At 32.4% G+C, this 20625-nt stretch overlaps 2 protein-coding genes across 2 annotated transcripts; both read left to right on the top strand.

Annotated features, from left to right (window-relative positions):
- Positions 1-1504: 1504 nt before the first annotated feature.
- On the top strand, positions 1505-9897 carry LOC104114000 (elongation factor Tu, mitochondrial-like). The gene is made up of 12 exons (XM_009624336.4): positions 1505-1741; positions 4928-5003; positions 5123-5215; positions 5295-5369; positions 6397-6501; positions 6590-6680; positions 6789-6994; positions 7257-7340; positions 7814-7876; positions 7970-8032; positions 8423-8663; positions 9610-9897. Exons 1-12 carry the CDS (start codon positions 1569-1571, stop codon positions 9678-9680), a joined length of 1341 nt encoding a protein of 446 aa, XP_009622631.1. The 5' UTR covers positions 1505-1568; the 3' UTR covers positions 9681-9897.
- Positions 9898-13949: 4052 nt separating this feature from the next.
- LOC104114009 (heavy metal-associated isoprenylated plant protein 32-like) lies at positions 13950-15080 on the top strand. The gene is made up of 2 exons (XM_009624349.2): positions 13950-13983; positions 14632-15080. The coding sequence occupies exons 1-2, from the start codon at positions 13950-13952 to the stop codon at positions 15078-15080; spliced, it is 483 nt and encodes a 160-aa protein (XP_009622644.2).
- Positions 15081-20625: the final 5545 nt, after the last annotated feature.

A 20625-nucleotide genomic window follows, 5' to 3' on the forward strand; every position in this document is an offset into this window, starting at 1 on the left:
AACAAATCTGCATTTCATTCGTGTAAAGCTCATTAAAGAAAAAAAAAACATATGATTTTCTTAGGCGAAGTGCACCAGTAGTCACTTTCTAGCATGTTATTTATAATATATCCACAATTTATAATGTAGTTAAAGATTAGTCAATTCATCCAAATTTCGAGACTAAAGATATCTTGAATTTTTGTATCCTGAATTTGTGAGCTGCTTATTTGAAATTCAGGACTTAGTGTCTTAAATTTTTGAGCTGCTAATTTAAAATTCAAGACTAAATATTCTGAATTTTTAGGCTACTAATTTAAAATTCAAGGAATAAAATTCGAATTTCTGGACATAATTTTCGAACTTTAAGACACGATATTCTAAAGTTTGAATCTTAAGGTTTAAAACTTCAGGACGATGTGTACTGAAGTTGGAGCGAATTGGTTAATCTTTAAATATATTATAAATGGTGAATATATTTTAAATAGCATACTTAAAAATGGTTACCCGCTGTTATTCCCCCCCCCCCCTTTCTAGAGCTTGAAACTAGGGGTGTCAATGGTTCGGTTCCACCAGTTATTTTATAAAATTTGTATCATACCAATTTTTCGGTTATTCTATTATGTATAACCAAAATTAGATTTTTCGAAACCGTACTAATCATGTCGGTTTCACTTTGGTATCAGTATGATTCGGTTAATTTTCGGTATTTATTTAAATGTCATGTAAATTTCACCAGTAGATAACATACGTTCTTTTATAGGGCTTAGTAAAACTTTCTAGACATTTTATTGTTTAAAGGGTGATGAATTAAAAAAAACATGAAAGATGACTAGAGTATAGATCCATCAACTATTCGATAGCAACGTAAAAGAAACCAAGTAAAAGTAAAGAAAATATAAATCACACGAATGGAAAGATATTAACCAAGCTGAGACTCAAGAATAAAGTCTATATTAAATATTCAAAAAGATAAATCTAAATTATATGAAATAAAACATATTCAATACATTGTAATTTGCTACTAATAATCGCTAGAATACTTTGTGTCTTGCTAATAAAGATACTTGAAATAACTTAGTTTATGTATAAATAGCATAATAGGTTTGAGGAATTAGTATTTTGAGTTTAATTACTTGTTGGCTTGTAACAGTTTTCATAATTCCAAGGCTCAATGAAAAATTTAATGCTTTATTAGTTTTAAACTTACTATATAAATATTCCACATGTAAAATTTATTCGGTACGATTCAGTATTTTTTCGGTTTATTTTTATGAAAGAAAAAATTTACCCTAATTATCGATACAATTATAGATTTATATAAAAACTTACGGTTTCTTAAAAAAAAAATCTAAAAATTAGTTCGATACGATACGATTCGATCAATTTAATCGGTTTTGATATATGTACTTGAAACCACTCTCTCTCGTTAAGCTCAACTTAACCAAAACCGGCTTGCAAGCTGAAGCCCATTAAAGCTAATTCAAACGTCGTCGTTTAACTGCTCCTTCAAGCTAAAACCCTAAACCCTGTAAAACTCCAAACATTTCCACTTTCTCCATTTTCTCAGCTTTAGTTCTTCTTCTCAAATGGCGTCAGTAGCTTTCAGAAGCTCAAATTCAAAGCGTCTGTTTACACTTTCACCTCAAATATACTACTACTCTTGCTGTAGAGGATCAGCGCCCACTCAGTTTAATGCAAATGAGAGTCCCGCATTTTTGAACCATCACTGGTGGAGATCCATGGCCACTTTTACTCGAACGTAAGATTTAAAACTTTTTATTTATCTAAAATTTTTGTCTATTCGTGTAGTGATACGTGTTTATAAAACTTGCCTTTTTAATGGCAAAATTGTGTAGCGTTATAATGAAATGAAGTTCTAATAGAGCAGGAATATATAAAGAAGATAAATCTACTCTGCCCAATTATTTTGGTGCTGAGGCATAGTTGATTGATTGATTGGTCATTGGAGTATGATCACACATAAAGCAGTTTTGTTGAGGAAAAAAGATAAATTTTATTGTTTAGGAACTTGTGTATTAGCGTATAAGTGTGGGAAGTCCTAATTTAAGGCAAACATTTAGTATTGGAATGAATGTTCGACTTAGTCTGGTTTGGGATTGAGACGTAGTTGATTGACTGATTAGTATGATCACAAATATATCAGTTTTGGTTGTTCTCAGTTTTTACTAAATGAAATATTAAATGCAAATGCATCTTCAGCATTATTTTGAACCCATAGTGGACATCAATGACTACCTTCAGTCGTAAGTTTAAAATTTTCTTTTGTTAAGGAAAAAAAAAAGAAGAGGATAATTTTTTTATTCTTTAGGAACTTGTATATTAGCGTAGGGATAAGCCTGAGAACCGCTTAGTTGTCTTGAAAGGCAAATATCTAGTATTTGAATGAATGCTCGACCCCTACTAGTCAAGGATTGAGGTGCAAATTAGTTCAAATAGAGCGAAATGTACATAGAACATATTTATAATTGACCTGCTTAGTTCAGAACTAAGTCGTTGTTAATTGATTGATTGGAGTATCGATCACACATATATCAGTCTTGTTTGTTCTCAGTTTTACTCGATGAAACGTTAAATGCAAATACAGCTCCTGTATTTATTGAACCCATGGTGGAGATCATGAATACCTTCACTTGGAAGATTAAAATTTTCTTTTGTAGAGAATATTTTTTATTATTTAGAGACTTGTGTATTGGTGTATGGTGAGAATACTAATTTGTCTCAGAAGGAATTATCTAGTATTAGAGAAATGAGTTCCATTAGTATAGGATGTATATGGAGGATTCATATGGCCGACACTGACTAATTTTGGATTAGGCTCAGTTGATTTATTGAATAAAGTAACTGAGCACACGTATTGCAGACTTGCTTGTTTCTTTATATATGTATATGTTGGATTGAGCTCTTCTGTAGTTCCACTTTAGTTGTGCAAATTCACTTCATGCCTGGATCTTTTTCCTGAAACAGTGGCGATTTGAGTTTTTATGTTTGCATGGAGATATGAAGAGCTAGGGAAAAGGCTAAATTAATGAAGGGCTTGTCTGAAGAGCTCCAGGCTATTGTGAGATAGGGGAGGGTGGGTGTATATTATGTACTGACTTTCCCTTCTTTCTTCCTGTACGCGTCTATGGTGGACACAATTCTTCTTTAATTCCATTCAAATGAGGCAAAATTCCTTTAAGCTTGGACAATTTTATGATTTTATATTTTGTTGTGAAGAGCCAACCTCTACTAGAATGTTAGATAAAGTCATTAAATTCCTAGTGGAGTGCCTGAACACCCACTGTGCTTTTTTAGCTTCTCTTTCTGTACGCATATATGTCGGATAGAGTTCTTCCGTAATTCCATTTTTTATGCTGCATACGCATATATGTCGGATAGAGTTCTTCTGTAATTCCATTTTTTATGCTGCAATGTCCCTTTCATGCCTGGACTTATGATAATTTGGTCTTCTAATCTTAAGAGCCACCTTCACTCGAATGTAAAAATAAAATTTTACTAAATGAACAGAATACCATTATAGCTGTCTTTCTTTTTCGTCCAATAACCTTATGAGTTCTTCTTTAATTCTATTTTGACAATAGAGTTTCCTTACTCATATTAAGAGCCACCTTGACTCAAACACAGTGTTGTGAAGAGCGTGAAGCGAGGAAAAGCGACAAGCCCCTTTTCGCTTAAAGCGAGAAGCGAAGCACTCGCTTTTTTGAAGTGAAGCGGAATTTAAAAAAAAAAATTAAAATAAATACTGCATAGACAATACATGTAACTGTAAGAAAAAATGGGCAGCATTTCAATCTTTTTATCACTGAAACAGTGCAACAAAATGAAGAAGAAGAAGAAGAGGAGAAGAATGAGAAAGAAGAACTGAAGGGAAAAAACAAATTCGCCAGCATTTCGCTGCTATTTGGACGCTGAAACAGTGAAAGAAAAAGAAAAAGAAGAAGAAGGAGGAGGAGGAAGAAATCACATACCTGGGACCAAACTTGATGATCTTGAAGTTGAAAAGTGTAGAAAACTTAAACCCTAGGTCGCCTCTTTCTTTCTCTGTTGCTGCTGCTCGATGGTGTTTTAAAAAAAAGATAGCTTTTTTAATTAAATATGTTGGCAGCCCAGTTATAAAGAGAAGCGCTCGCTTCTTACGCTTCACATCGCTTCATCGCTTCTCGCTTTTTCAGGGGAAACGAGTGCTTTTTGTAAATCTGCTACGCTTCAGCTAACAGAAGCGCCAGATACCTCGCCTCGCTTCGCTTCTCGCTTTAAGCGAGAAAGCGCTCGCTTTTTACAACCCTGCTCAAACATAAGATTAAACTTCCTCTGGATTAACCAAACACCCATTTAGAATTTTTTTTTAATTGATCAAGAGCAAGTATGCTTCTTTCTTCCTGTATGCGAGTCTTCTTCTGTAATTCCATCTTAAATGATGCAAATTCCTTTTGTGTCTAGACTTGTACTGATTTGATATATATTGTTCCGTACTGATTTGATATATATTGTTCCGGAAATTTGGAGATTTTTGAGCTTTTTTTTCCTGGTTGGATGGAAATATAAATATCAAGGAGAAATGCCAACAACAACAACAACAACCCATTATAATCCCACTAGTGGGGTCTGGGGAGGGTAGTGTGTACGCAGACCTTACCCCTACCCTAGGGTAGAGAGGCTGTTTCCGATAGACCCTCGGCTCCCTTCCTCCAAGAACTCCCCACCTTGCTCTTAGGGTGACTCGAACTCACAACCTCTTGGTTGGAAGTGGAGGGTGCTCACCACTAGCTGCGGTCAGCTATATGAATCCTTGATATCTATTCTGCTTTACTTAGGCCCATATTGCTGTTCTCATACGCTCTCTGTCGACTATGCCAAGCAGAAATTGAAAATTACACCAACCGATTTCTGTTCTCATCTAATAACATCTTCTGGTTTCCTGCAGAAAACCTCATGTTAACGTGGGAACTATCGGCCATGTTGATCATGGAAAGACTACTCTGACTGCCGCAATTACAAAGGTAAGGTTTGTTAGTCTTGGTACTTGTTATTTTTCTTCCCTCCGTCTGCTACATTTATCCTTTTCTCATTCAGTTATCTAATCAATCCGTGACACGAGAAGAACCTGTCCCTTTTCTAGGTCCTAGCAGAAGAAGGAAAGGCTAAGGCTGTTGCTTTTGATGAAATTGATAAAGCCCCTGAAGAGAAAAAGAGAGGAATTACTATCGCTACGGTATGGATGTTGTGCCATTTTTGTTGACACTCTCACTTTTAATTCTTTTTCTTTTGACACTGGAACTGATGTACCGTAGGCCCATGTGGAGTATGAGACGGCTAAAAGACATTATGCTCATGTCGATTGCCCAGGACACGCTGATTATGTTAAAGTGAGATGCACAACTCTCAGTTATCGTACTTTATGATTTTAAGTGCTTATTACGTAGTGCTTTATATTACTTATTAGTTATTAAAAAAGTGCTTATTACATAGGGAATGCTTATTACCAGCAACCCAGCAAATACTTAGTATCAACCTTATCTTTGCTTGAAAGAAAATATTTGTATGCAAAGAATTCTGTATCACGGGTGGTTTTTTTTCACGGATTGTGTTGTCGTATAACAGCAATCATTGAAAGGAAAACTGTAATTGGTTCCCCAAGATTTTAGTTGTAAGGTCTGAGCAGAAAGATAACAGTCATAAGTCCCATCTGCTACCATATTGAAAGTGGCCATTTTCTCTATCTGTTAGTGGAAAACTAGTACAGAAAGTACAATCTTTAGATCTTCATTGTCTTAAGACTATTTTTAGAAGCACTATATGTTGTTGCCATCTCCCCTACAATGTTACATATGTTGACCAATTTTTAAATGACATGCTATGATATTTGATTCTCTTGAAGATAAAATTTATAGGTTTTGAAAGTATATCAAAAGTACTACTAGTTGAAAACTTTTTACAGTTCGAAACGTAAAGGGTGCTTACCTAGTCCTTAGTCAAGAGAGGGGTGGTCTAGTAGAAGACATCCTCCACTGTTATCCATAAGATTGCGAGCTCGAGTCGCCAAAAGGAAAAAGGGTAAAATTTTACCCATTGTTGGGTCCAGGGGAGGGGTGTTTTTGGAGGGCGAGATTTACCATATCCCTCGAAAGGTAGTAGTTAGTCATAAATGGAATTAATTTGGCTCTTAAGAAGCTAAAAGTAGCAATTTCTGGGACAGTGTGTGTGATAGCTAAAGCATGTCAGCTAGTAATGCATCTGTTTGAACTCCCTCTTTAGATACTATTTTTTCAGGTATTGTAGGTTATGCTTGTCAAAGTCAAAACTTGATTTCCACTACAAGATAATACTTTTTTCACTAATACAAGCTCCCGTTTTGTCTGTTTTCTGCCTTTCTCATAGTTTCTTTTTGCATAGAATATGATTACTGGAGCTGCCCAAATGGACGGTGGTATTCTAGTCGTATCTGCTCCTGATGGACCCATGCCACAGACAAAGGAGCATATTCTGCTTGCACGCCAGGTGGATATGTGTCATCTCGTGGATAGATTAGTAAATAACTGAAAGCTCCATGTGGTAATTCTAATTTTACTGTGCCTACATTTGACAGGTAGGTGTACCATCACTTGTGTGCTTTCTAAACAAGGTTGATGCTGTTGATGATCCAGAACTGCTGGAACTTGTGGAAATGGAACTCCGAGGTAACCAGGTTTTCCAACACTTGTATGAAATTTATTGCATTTTGAAATCTTGGTAACTGTCATAACATGTTTGCCAGATTTCCTTACAAGAGCTTTCCTGTTTCGCAGAGCTGCTTAGTTTCTACAAATTTCCTGGGGATGAAATCCCTATCATTCGTGGTTCAGCTCTGTCTGCATTGCAGAGTACAAATGAAGAAATTGGAAAAAAGGCTATTCTAAAGTTGATGGAGGCTGTAGATGAATATATCCCCGATCCAGTGCGTCAGCTTGATAAACCATTCTTAATGCCAATAGAAGATGTATTTTCAATTCAGGTAACTAAATGTTCTTTAGCTTTGTGTTGTTCAAGAGTTTTTCAGAAACATCTTTTGAAACTCAACTTTGCTTTCAAGTTTCTAATTTTGTATGGATCTTATTTCTATGTTTTTAACATTAAACAAATCCTTTTGCTGCAAAACTAAGAAAAAAAGGGAAAAAGAGTCTCCTGGAAACCAAAAATAAACTAGTGCTTCTTCAGTGCTCGACTCTGTGGTATTGATTATTATTTTATGATTATTTCCTCTTTATGTTTCATAGGGACGTGGAACTGTTGCTACTGGCCGTGTTGAACAAGGAACCATAAAAGTTGGAGAGGATGTGGAGATTTTAGGGCTGATGCAGGTAACATGTTATCCTTTGTTTATTATTCTTTATTTGGGGAGGCAATTATTATTTCATAATTTGTAATTTCCAGGGGCAATTATCTGGATTGGATCTGCTTGTTCTCCCTGTTTGGGTTGAAACTATTGACGACAAAAAACATGACTGTCATCACCTGATTAATAACCACATAACTTCTTCATCTTATTGGCATTATGGGCTACTGGATAGAATTCTACACAACCTTATCTGATAAAAATACAAGCAATGCATTAGATGAGTTGTATTATATAATTATCTGGTTTGAGGATATGCTCTATTCATAAGCTTTGGCTGAGGTTATCTACTGTTCTGATGATTAAGATGCTTGAGCCAATCTTAGTTGGCCTTGAAGTTTTAAGAGCTCTGATTCCTTTGTTAAATACCTGGTACATGATAAAGTATGAAATTGTGCTCTTTGTAACACATGCTCCTATATCATTTTTCTTTTATAGGGAAATTTAAAATCTACAGTTACTGGTGTTGAAATGTTCAAGAAGAGCTTGGATTATGGGCAAGTAAAAATCTAACCTGATCTTTATAACTTTTCTAAGAGTTTCTTACACCATAACTGATCGTTCTTTCCTCTCTTTTTTTAATATTCTTATTAGGCTGGTGATAATGTTGGGCTTCTTCTTCGTGGCTTGAAACGAGACGACATTATGCGAGGAATGGTACGTTTGAAATTCCATGACTTTCTTTATAGAACTTCTTATCTGTCTTCATCTATATTTTTCATTTATTCCTATCACAACTGTTATAGATTCATGTTGAATCCGTATCGTTTGAAATTTTATTAAAAGCATTTTGGAATCAGTTCCTTTTGCAATGTTGCTATTTAAGGTGCACACTCTATCATCAGCCTAAAAAGAGAATTCTTTGTTCAGTTTTCCACCTTAAGGACAGAAAATAGGATTAGTCAAATTCAATTTAATCTTGTGGTGATTGTTTCAAGCATGATACTGTAATTTATGATGAAGTTGGAATCTGAATTCTTTAGAAAATAATGTGACTTTCTTTTACATACATATTTTGCAAACATTTATAGACCATTTGTTTTATAGGTGATTGCAAAGCCTGGAAGTGTGAAAACATACAAGAAATTTGAGGCAGAGATATATGTACTTACAAAGGATGAAGGTGGTCGGCACACTGCTTTCTTCTCAAATTATATGCCTCAGTTTTACATGAGGACTGCTGACATCACCGGCAAAGTGGAATTGCCTGAAAATGTCAAGATGGTTATGCCCGGGGATAATGTTACTGCTACTTTTGAGTTGATGTCTCCAGTTCCCCTTGATGCAGGTGAATAAATTCTTCAGGCTTTTGGTTTTCTAAGCAAATATTCTTCTAGAATTTTCTGATTTCACTTGTTTTTACCCCCTTGAAGATGGACAATGATATATATGATGTCCATTATCATTAGAGAATTACAATTTGTTCTTCTTGCAGAAGATAAACTTTACAAAATCTCCTTTATTTTGTAAAGTTAATTTTAGTAGTCCAGTTGGTTGGCTACTTGAACTTTCACCTTGGTGTGGGTTCGATTCCCCACGTCGTAATCCCCTCCCCTATAAATATTTTAAAAAACATTAAATAAATAAAAACTCTAGAATAATCTCCTTTATTTTACCAAATCATCTCACTTGTAGTGGCTGATGGTGTTGCTTGTACAAGGGATTTGCCTTCGCTGTTATTTTTGTCTCATTATTGATGTGATGATCAATCCTTTTTCTCAAATAATTGGATTCATGGACTTGGTTCTCCCGTGTTGCTGCTCATAATCTTCATGGTACCTCATCATAGATTGAATCCTGTGAAGGATAACGCAATGGGGCTGACGAATTATATTATCTGAAGACTTGGGTATTGGATCAGTCATGATATTTCTTTGCTGAAGCTTGTGACCAGATCAGCCAACAAATATTCTTTTGGATAGTAGAACCAAATATTGTTCCTTTGGTCTTTGCCTTTGAAAAGAATAAAGTGAGGTGTTGAGTGTGTCTGATGTTATGGGGCAAATGTGATACTTTTTGGTAGCTTACCAAATGTTTTGACTTCTTTCTATCTGTTGTATCCTAACATACTCTTGGAAAGTTGTATGAATACTTGTTTCTCAATTTGGCCCATGTGTCCCGGTTCTCCCGGATAAGTGGATTTATAATTTAGAAATGATACTCAGTTTAAGTATTTTATCTAATATTGTAGAACAGGTCTGATTGTTTCAATGCTATCTGTGTACAATTTGCAGGACAAAGATTTGCTTTGAGGGAGGGTGGCAGAACGGTTGGCGCTGGTGTTGTTTCAAAAGTAATAAGCTGAGGATTCATGTTTTAGGGGGATTTTAGGTTCACTCTTGTTTATTCTCTAGACAGGTTGATGAAAGAAAGATTGATTGGTTCATTGTGGAAAATACAAGACTTGACAATTGCTGATGTAGTTTTCATTTGATGCAAGTAATTTTATGTCAGTGTCAAAAGAATCCAAGTCTTGACATTTGAATATACCAGCAAATGAGTCTACCTCGTTATACCTTCTAGGTCATCTATTTAAGCTAGAGCCCATAAATCACTTTTTTTTTTTTTTTTTTGGTGTATTAATAATAATTTATGCTCTTTGCATTTGTTTAGAACTCCTTGCTAAGCTTCAAAGGTGTTTATTGCATTTGTTATTTGATTGTGCTGTATATGATCTGATGAGTAAGTTCTAAGCGTGATTTTGATACTTTTTCTTCACATCTGCTCAGGCTAGCACTCTCTTTGCCATTTCCATTTTTTTGTTGTTGATAATTTTGGCGTTGTTCAGCTTATGCGTGTCTCGGCTAATTCACCTAGCATTTGCTACCTACCTCGACCACAATAGTACTGGCCTACTGGGTAACATTGTTTACTTAGGTTTGAATAGATATGAAGAAATTATCTATGTAGCATTTTTCACATGGTAAGTAACAACAACATACCCAGTATAATCTCACATAGTAGAATTTGGGGAGGATAGTGTGTACGCAGACCTTACGTCTACCTTTGTGGAGGTAGACAGGTTGTTTCCAATAGACCCTCGGCTCAGGCAAGAATATGTACCACAATAATAACAAGAAACAAGACGGGACAATACCGAAAAATTATGTAAAAGCAGCATACACAACAAGATAGTGTAAAATAAAAAAATGCAAATAAGCCTACTACCAACCAAATGTGAGAGTACGTACTAACACTATCGGTATGAATAATCTAGACTACTTAACCTACTTTACTAATCTTCGACCTCCACACCTTCTTCTCACGGGTCATGTCCTCGGCCAGCTATAGCTGCGCCATGTTATGCCTAATCACATCATCCCAACTCTTCTTCGGCCTACCTCTACCTCTCCTAAGGCCCTCCAATGTCAATCTCTCACACCTCCTTACCGGAGTGTCTGTGTTTCTCCTCCTCACATGTCCAAACCATCTAAGCCGTGCTTCCCGCATCTTGTCCTCAGTAGGGGGCCACACTCACCTTGTCCCGAATAACTTCATTCCGAATCCTATCTAAATCTGGTGTGCCCGCACATCCATCTCAACATCCTCATCTCTGCTAACTTCATCTTCTGGAAGTGAGAGCTCTTGACTGGCCAACACTCAGCCCCATACAACATAGCCGGTCTGACCACCGCTCTATAAAACATACCTTTAAGTTTTGGTAGTACCTTCTTGTCACACAAAACACCGGACGCAAGTCTCCATTTCATCCATCCTGCCCCAATACGATGTGTGACATCTTCATCAATCTCCCCATCCCCTTCTTAATTTTTTGTGGTTCAAGATCTACCCTTATTTTTGGTAAACATGGTCTAGAATAGATTTAGAGTCCAACTTACCTTTTATCATTATTTTCCTTAATAAGTTTTAAAATCAAAATGTTTGGAATTACTTTAATATGCTTTAAAGTTACCTGATTGTGTAGAAAAGAAAAGGTACACCGTCGATGGATATTAGTTAAACTCATTTTGACCATCCTTTGACCATCGAGTCTTTGCAAGAATACTTGTTCCAAACATTAAACAGACACTATAAATGTAAACCAAGTGCAAATAAATAAACAATAACATTCTCGATCTTAATTGCTCAATTCTAAAAGATCTTAATTATAATTAAAATGAGGAAGATAAATTTTACATTATCTGAGGCGGAGCCATGATTTTAAGTGTATGAGTTCTGAATTTTAAGACACGACAACGATCTCAAGTTAATATACAATAATAACAAAACAAGGAACGGGTACCAATATTTAATAATATATATTCAATAAGTAATGAACCATTTAAATACAATATATGAATATAAATATTATCATACAATTGCATTCGACGACTTATCATATTTTATAGAACGATAAATTATAGCAGCATTAGGCACTTTCAAGTTTCAATTCCTTCATTATTTATATAACAAACTAAATAATCATTTAAAATATTATCACCACTGTGAGTCATTTTAAATAAATTTCATCAAAAAAATCTTTTCATCATTGAAATAGCGAAAGATAATATCAAACTTAAACAAATAACTAAGTCTCCATATCTTGTGCATATTTGTTTTAATAATTCACTGCATATGATAGTAGATGCATAGAAAGGCTTTTTTGCTTTCCTTTACGTTTTTCTTATTGATATGAATAAGGTTCTTTTTTAGCTAATATATGAAGAAGGTTATAAAAAGATGCAAAGTTCGCCTGCATAATGCACACATCCTTTTCTGGCCCGAACAAATATTGCTATACGAAACGACTTCTTTTATAAGAAAAATTATTTGTAGTCTACTATTACAAATTGAATATCTCACTTTAATTTGACCTTGCACCATAAAACGAACAAAATAAAAAATGAAGATTTAAATTGCTTAATATTTGTTCATTAAACTTGTGAAGCCATATATAAAAAAACTAATATAAAAATCAGAAATAAAAAGAATAAAGAAGAAAAAAGAATATTAGAGATGAACCTTGAACAAAAACGTGACCAAACACTCTCTCATTCACTTTTCTTTTGATTTTGATAGGGAGAGTGGGCCTTCTTGGAGATTGTCTTTTTCTTCCTTACCTTAATTGATTTGTCGTTCTTTTTCTTCAAAAAAGAGATGGAAAACTTCGTTAAAAGGAACAAAGTTAAAAGTTAAAAGGAACAAAGTGACAACGGGTTTCGCGAGACTCTATCTTCAGAACCCAGAGCCCTTGCCACTGAACCCAAAACCTCCTTGCTTCTGGGTTCGGCATTAAAATATTATATAGGTTTAGTGAAATTTTCAATATAATTACAGGGTCGGAGAAAAAACCACTAGGTTCGCTCGAATCCACACTCATTATTGTAGCTCCGCCCCTGATTATCATTATAGTATAACCTATTGTAGTAAGATATTTTGTCTTATTTTTTCATAACTACGATTCATTAGTACCGGTTTTAGGGGACTGCTAAGAGGTATGCCAACTCGTTGGATGAGTAGTTCTTCCCATTCCAATCGAGTATGTCCACCGGACTTACAATAATCTAATAGTATATAATATTTCATGTTGTCAATATATACATGTAGAAAGTTAATCTAGAATAGATTATCACGTTGCTTATTGTAAAAGTTGCTACCATTGAAGTAATAATCTACTTAATATATTGATATTATATTTGATTTCTTCTTTTAGGCTTCAAAAATTAATGAGTTTCCATTTTGAGACAATCTCCAAAAGAAACCAAATCTTAACTTACCTTTTTAGGCGTGAGTAATATCTTGAAAATCGCATAACCTCATTATTAAAAAACCTAGCACTCCTCTTCATCATGTATTTGCTCTTTCTTCCTTTCTTCCATTGGCATTTTCATTATATTCATAGGTTAGTTTAATTTATTTTAATAACTCAAATATCCCCATGTTTCTTTAATGGTGAATTAATTGTCGATCTAATAACAAAATCATTGTGCAAAAAGAATTTGTATATGTTAAATATAAGTATATATATGTATATATCTTTGTTCTCACTAATCTCTCTTTTTATATTTACCAGTTGTTTTAGAGACCAGTAAATAATTTCCATGGAGCCCTTCGCAGACGTGGTAAGTGAAGAAACTTTTCTATCCCTTAGCTTTCAATTTTCTTGTATATTTGTAGTTATAGAAGATGTGTTTTGGAGCAATGATAAAGTTGTCTCCGTTTGACCTATAGGTCACGGGTTCGCCGTCCGAGCCGTGGAATTAGCCACTGATATCGGGTAGGTTGCCTACATCACACCTCTTGGGGTGCGGCCCTTCCCCGACCTTGCATGAACGCGGGATACTTTGTGCAGTGCACCGGGCTACCTTTTTTTCCAATTTTGTAGTTATAGTAAATTTTCTAAACTCCATTTTAGGGGGAGTATTTACCAAAATAAGCAAATTCGGAAAGTTTGGTTAAACATGCACTAGTATTATATGATGCGATTGTATAACCTCCAAGGTTCCAATGCTCTCATTGATTTTATTATTATTGTTATTATTTTTGCATTTCCGTTCAATTGCTTCTTTTTTGTTTTTGTGTTGTTTTCTAGAGTTGCACTTTGAAAGTGAATGTCAACTGCGATTCCTGTAAGATGAAAATGATGGAAGTGTTGCACTCTGTACGAGGTAATCAGTTACCTTTTTTATCTTGTAAATGACCGGTTTATATAAAAATCTTTTATAATGCCAGTGCATAAAGTCTAAACTTTTTGCAAATAAGTTTGAAAAAAATGAGTTGATTCTTGTCTAAAAGGAAGTTTTGAATTTTCATAAAGAATATTAAGAACATAGGCGAATGCACATGACAAGTGCGGTCACATCCGCTGTTTTTGACTTGAATTATATATATAAAATGGAAACTTAAAAAAATTATATTTATTTATTTATATTCAACTTATTGTCTGTTTGGCTAAACTTCTTTTGAGGTAAAAACGTTTTTTTTTTTTTTTTTTTTTGTCAAAAGTGTTTTTTTTTCTAAAATTAAGGTGTTTGGCCAAGCTTTTGAAAGGAAAAAAATGCTTTTGAGGAGAAGCAGAAAAAAATAGTTTCTCCAAAAGCACTTTTGAAAAATACTTTTGAGAAAAATACACTTAGAAGCAGTTTTTTAAATTTTGGCCAAACACCAATTGCTGCTCAAAAGTGTTTTTCAAATTAATTAGTTAAAAACAAACTGCTTCTCACCAAAAATAATTTTGAGAAAAGCACTTCTCAAAATAAACTGATTTACGTGATATAAGTTTGTTGATTCTTGATTTTGTATTCGCCTTTGTATAGGAGTATATGCATTGACAATAGATGCAGAACAAGGAATAGCAAATGTTTATGGGGAAGTGGATCCAAACAGATTGTTAATGGCATTGTCAAGGTCAGGACAACATGCAGAATTAATATCAGTGAAATTGAGACATCCAAATCTCACTCAAAGAAGTCACTATGGGCAAAATAATAGCTATGGCCATAACCATAATTATGGCCATGGCTATAATAATAATAACTATAGTGCAATAGATGGACCCTATGGCTACCACAATTCCAATGCATTGGCTGAGCCAAGTTCTTATTATTCTTCAAGAAGAGCCTTGGTCGATCAACCTTATTACGGTTCAAGCTACCACAACTCTTCTCCTTATACCAGCTATGATTCGTCGTCGTCTCTATACCAACCCGTTATTATTGATCATGTCATCAGAGAAGAACCTATGAACTGGTGCAATATTTTGTGAGACAGATCCGATAGATAAATTAACTTGATGGTTCAATTATCCTTTAAGTGGTTTTTAGCACTGAACTCATCGTAATTTTAAAATTATGAGTTCAGAATTGAGTGTTTGTTGAACATTTGGTAATCATTCACATGTATATATATGTTGTGTTTTCAAATAATTCAACATAAACGCCATCCAATTTGTTGTGATGCCCTCATTTAATGTTTTGCATCATCTCTTTTTCTTTAGCTAGTTAGTTCTTCTTTTTAGTTCTTTTAGCAAGGTTGATATTTTGAGGAACTAATTAATCAGACGAGAAGAATTCCGTTTTACATGTGGCTAATAAAATAATAAATTTGCGGTTTAAGAATTTTTCAACAATTTGCTTGTGTAATTGGATATTGTCTTAATCATCATGTAAGTAATTAACTAAACAAAGTCAAATTAACTAGCATTTGTTTATCTAAAACTTAGTTACACTTGCTCTATCCTTTGCAAAGGGTCAACTTCAACGCAAATTTGAATATAGATTTTTGCTATAAATGCAGCTTAGATTGCTTTCAATGACGGTATAAAAAATATTTAAATACTCCCTCCGTCTCATATTATTTGTCATAATTCTCTTGTACACGCTCCTTAAGAAAAATTAACTAAGATGAAATTTTGAATACTTTACCCTTATTCATGTTTTAATATTTAACTTTCTTCATTGGTATTTGAACAAAGTTATCCATAATTGAGGTGTTTGTAGTCTTCAAGGATAATTATTACTAAGGGTTTAAAAGAAAAACGATTATCAATTTTGTCTTGAGCTTCTAAATTGACAAATAATTTGAGACAACTATTGTTAGTAACTACAACTGATAATATGAGACGAAGGGAGTACATTACTTAAAAGACACATCTATTTTAAGCATTGGCTGATAATCAGAAAATATGTTACCCTCTAAATTACATTGAATGGGCAAAAATCTTTTATAATTAATCATAAAACCTAAACCACATATTCTTTTTTCTATTAGTATATTTTTTGGTTTCTCGTGTAGACTTTCGTGCTCCTTTTAGAGTCCGGTCAATTTGGATTCGCAACGCATAAGGTCCATTAAAGGAAAAGTGCTTTCGAGTTCAGACTTCCGACTAGGGATTTTCTCATTTCCGGGATGAAATTAGGAGGTACACTGAAAAAGTAAGGATATATATCATAAGAATCTTTATTTTTATCTTTTAACATTTAATATTATCCGGACTCTCAAAAAGTAGTCAAGGTGTAATTGCATAATCTGATTTCATATGTGCTTAATTCATCAAAGTCAACAGTTATGCGTAGTGCACACGCTTAAATTGGACATATTTTAAATTAACTTTTATAGGATAATTTATGCGATGAGATAATCAAATCTCACTACTACTTAATTATAAAAAAGATCGAAATTCCACTAAAGCATACATTTGTATCCAACTAATGTACTGGTATTTTTACGGCGAGTTAATCCGAAATAAGTTGAAATTGACTAATTAATTTTCACTATCCATATTATTATACTAGTATATCGTAGTTGAGATTTAAATCTATGACTTAAAGCAACTTTTGAGCCCCTTCTAATGCAAAACTAAAAGTGGTTGTTACCGGAATTTTTCGTGTTTTAGCTGGGGTATTTTTGTCCAAATATTTTTTCATGTAAAAAAGTAGCTAACTGTTAATACCTTTTTAAATACTGGCTAAACTCTAATACCTGGGTTTAAAAGTGACTATTTTTCAATTTCTTCCTCATATATTTGACTTCAAAAAATTTTAGTATTAAATTTATTTTGCTTTTAAAATTATACTCGATGTGAGTGAGTATAAATACTTAAAAGCTACATAGGCCACTGGCGTTTAAGAATTGAGAATTTTAATAGGGATATTAAAATAATTTTAATAATACTTTATTCTTCAACAAAAGTAAAAAATTCTAGACAAACAGGAAAAATCAATAAGGATATTAAAAGTGGATTACCATAGTTATTTAAGGATTGAGAATTTTGCCCATAATATGAGATATTAACTAAATAACAAAATCGAATATATTGGAATAATAGCCATTCTCATTGTAAGTTTTAGTCCAACAATTAAATCAAAAGCGACATGATACAATGGTTACTACTATCATTAATTAAGATATACATAGATTATTAACCTATTTCTCAAATTATCATATCAAGTTTGCCATGAAGATTTTACGTTGTAACATGTAAGTCAACTTATTTGATAGTATAAAAAGATTTATACATTATCGGTGCACAAAATATAAACTCCTATTATAAATTAAAGTCTGAATTTTATACACTAGTGATGTATAAAATATTCACAAAATAGATCAATTAAGGTAATTATACATAATCTCTATAATAAAATATTACTTAGTAACATAATAAAAACTTTAACTAACTTACTATAATAAGTGATTTATATTGATAGTTAAATCTTTATAGTATTAAGACTTATAATTATCATTGCTATTAATTCTTTCTTTAACAATAGAGGTATTCAGATTAATAGGGGCACATCTCAGTTATTATCCTATTAGTTTGGACACAATTCTACTATTTTACTTTTTGTGATATGACTTTGTAATCACAAAAATTTTATGACATGTACTAAATAACAAATTTTTATATGTTTTAAACGATAAATTTGTATTCAAATCGAGAGTCAACTTTTTAATTTTGGCCACCAAATTTTATAATTTTTAAAACAAAATTTATATATTTAAAAATAAATCATAATAATTAATAATTTAAAATATTTAAAATATATTTCAAAAATTACCGTCATTTGACTCTCGACTATATAACTATATATATATATATATATATATATATATATATATATATATATATATATATATATATATAGTTATATAAAGCATGAATACAATGTTGGTTTGCGAAAATAACCTTATAATATTAAGCATAATAACTCATAATAAAAGGATATAATCGAAATTCTAGATACCTTATAATCCTATTAGTTTTAGGACATAATACTATACGTTAGAAATCTTAGCAATAACCTATTTTTTGGACTACAATACCTTCTATGTTAATTTTTAATTTTTAATATTTAAAAATTAATAAAATTTTATCTATTAAATTATTATTAAAAATATGTAGGAAGGTTTAATAAAATAAATTTTATAAGAATCCTCTGTATTGACGATACATTACCACTCCATAATATCCAATACTAAGAAAAAATAAAAATTAATATTAGATGGACAACATAAAGTGTTGAAATTGAGAAAAATAATACCCCCACGATAATATATTTTTATATTATATTTAAACTATTTTCCTACTCAAATAATATTTTTTTATCAATTTTTTGTGTAATATTGAAAAATACTCAATTATTAAACAACAACTAAGACAATATTTAAGAATATAAATGTGTGAGAAAGAAAAAAATGGTTGGTAAGAGCCAATACCACTAATGATTCTACAAACATAAAGATATAAAAGTGAAATGTCATATCAATCTTTTACTCTTTGGAAATAAAATTTATGGTGGATAAAATTATAATTAAGATTAAATATTCAAAACAAGAGATGAACTAATATTGAGATCTGAATCAACATAGAATAAATTATTTTTATGTTAAAACTAAATAATTAAATCTTTTAATTAATTATTTTGCAAGAGAATCCAATTCAATTACTTTTTAAATTCATCATACGAGTAAAATTCTTATTCAAGTTAAAAAAAATCTTAGGGTACATAAATTTATTCCATAAAAAGAGTGTTAGAACACAAAGTAAAAATGTTAGTATATTATTAAAAATTAAAATGCTATATAAGTGTATGAGAAAGCACAATCAAAGCTAAATCCTAAACAAGAACAAGCTTTCAAGACTATATTATAAAGAGTCGACTCTGCTATAGCGGAATTATTCTTTGTAGATGCCTCCGGCGGAATCAAAATAATATTTTCATGTCATGCATTACTTGCAAATATCATATCAAGAGGCATGACACTGTTAGTAATAATAGCAAGTGGTGTACCAACAACTATTTTATTGTGAGGCCACTCACTTTAGATTTGAAATATCTCTTCAAACAACTTAAATAACCATCACAAATATATCAAAGTAGAGCAATGGTGTTTAATTTATAAGAAAAGAAAAATTGATAATATGAGATGAAACACTTATGGCTAAGTGTCAAACGATCGAAATAATTGCCCGGAGTTCTAGAGATATATTGGATATTAATGAACTGTTTGGTGGAAAATTAATGGTTTGGGATGTGATTTATGTCAAGTACTACCTGTAGTTCCAAAATCGACAAAAACAGAGACTGTAAAAGCTAGCTTGCCAAAGTTATACTTCTGGCCTCAAATGAAAAAAATTCACTAACAAGAAATATAAAGTAAGAACATATCCAGTATTAAGTGTCTTCTTGCTTTGTGTCAGAAATGAAGAAGAGCATCCAATGAAAGATAATTTGGATCTTCTTGAATACTTGGTTATCAATCACAATAGTAATGGTGGTGCATTTAATAATAGAAATATTTCTATCAATAAATTAAAACGCAATTTGTGCAAATCTCATGATAGAATTAAAATGATATCTTAGCTAGCATAAATGAATATGTTGATCAACTAAATAGAAGGCTGATTGCAAAATTTTATAATAAACAAAATATTTTTCTATTTTTGACTCAGCAAAAAATGATACCAAGAAGAATACTTAAATACTTTAATACCAAATGGCCTTCTACCATACTTGTTTGTTGTAAAGTTTATTATTTCTTACATATGTTAGTGTCACCGTTTATATAATAGACTAAGTTAAAATTGATATTCCATTGTATATAGGTTGATTTTGAAGAAAAATATGCACGTCATGCTACTGAAAAACTTAGATACGCCGAATAGCTAGCACACATATGGCATATAGAAGTTTTGACAATAACGTCATATATGCAAAAATAACGTCATATATGCTTCTAAGTATATTCTTATCCCTCAATTCAACTTTCGTTTTGCGAAACTAAGGAATATCCTTTTAAATTTGTGTGAAAATAATTTTTACTAGTATGTTTATGTTTGCAAATATAATAAAATAAAGCACAAGGAAACATCCTAAATATTGAACTATATTACCGCAATATATTTTCTTGTACGAACAATTGTATGTTTCACTTTCAAGAGAGATATTAAGATCGACAACAAGAGTTTTGGTTAAGACAGAGCAACCAAAACATTAGGAGGAAACATACACAAAAAAGTATTGCTCACAAAGAAGTATTCGTTAAGATACCATCATATTAAATATTTTTAAATTATAATACATAATTATCCAACTAACATGACAAAATTGATCATTTGTGTAAATTTTGATGATGTCCTTTTATTTTAAATTCATGTATTATACTAATGTAATACTCCATCCGTTCTAATTTATGTGAACCTATTTGACTGGGCACGGAGTTTAAGAAAAAAATGAAGACCTTTGGAATTTGTGGTCCTAAACAAATCATTAACTGGTCCAGAATATTTGTGTGGTTATAAAAACTTTTCA

Source organism: Nicotiana tomentosiformis, chromosome 2 (genome assembly GCF_000390325.3).
Source record: "Nicotiana tomentosiformis chromosome 2, ASM39032v3, whole genome shotgun sequence".
Classification (NCBI taxonomy): domain Eukaryota; kingdom Viridiplantae; phylum Streptophyta; class Magnoliopsida; order Solanales; family Solanaceae; genus Nicotiana; species Nicotiana tomentosiformis.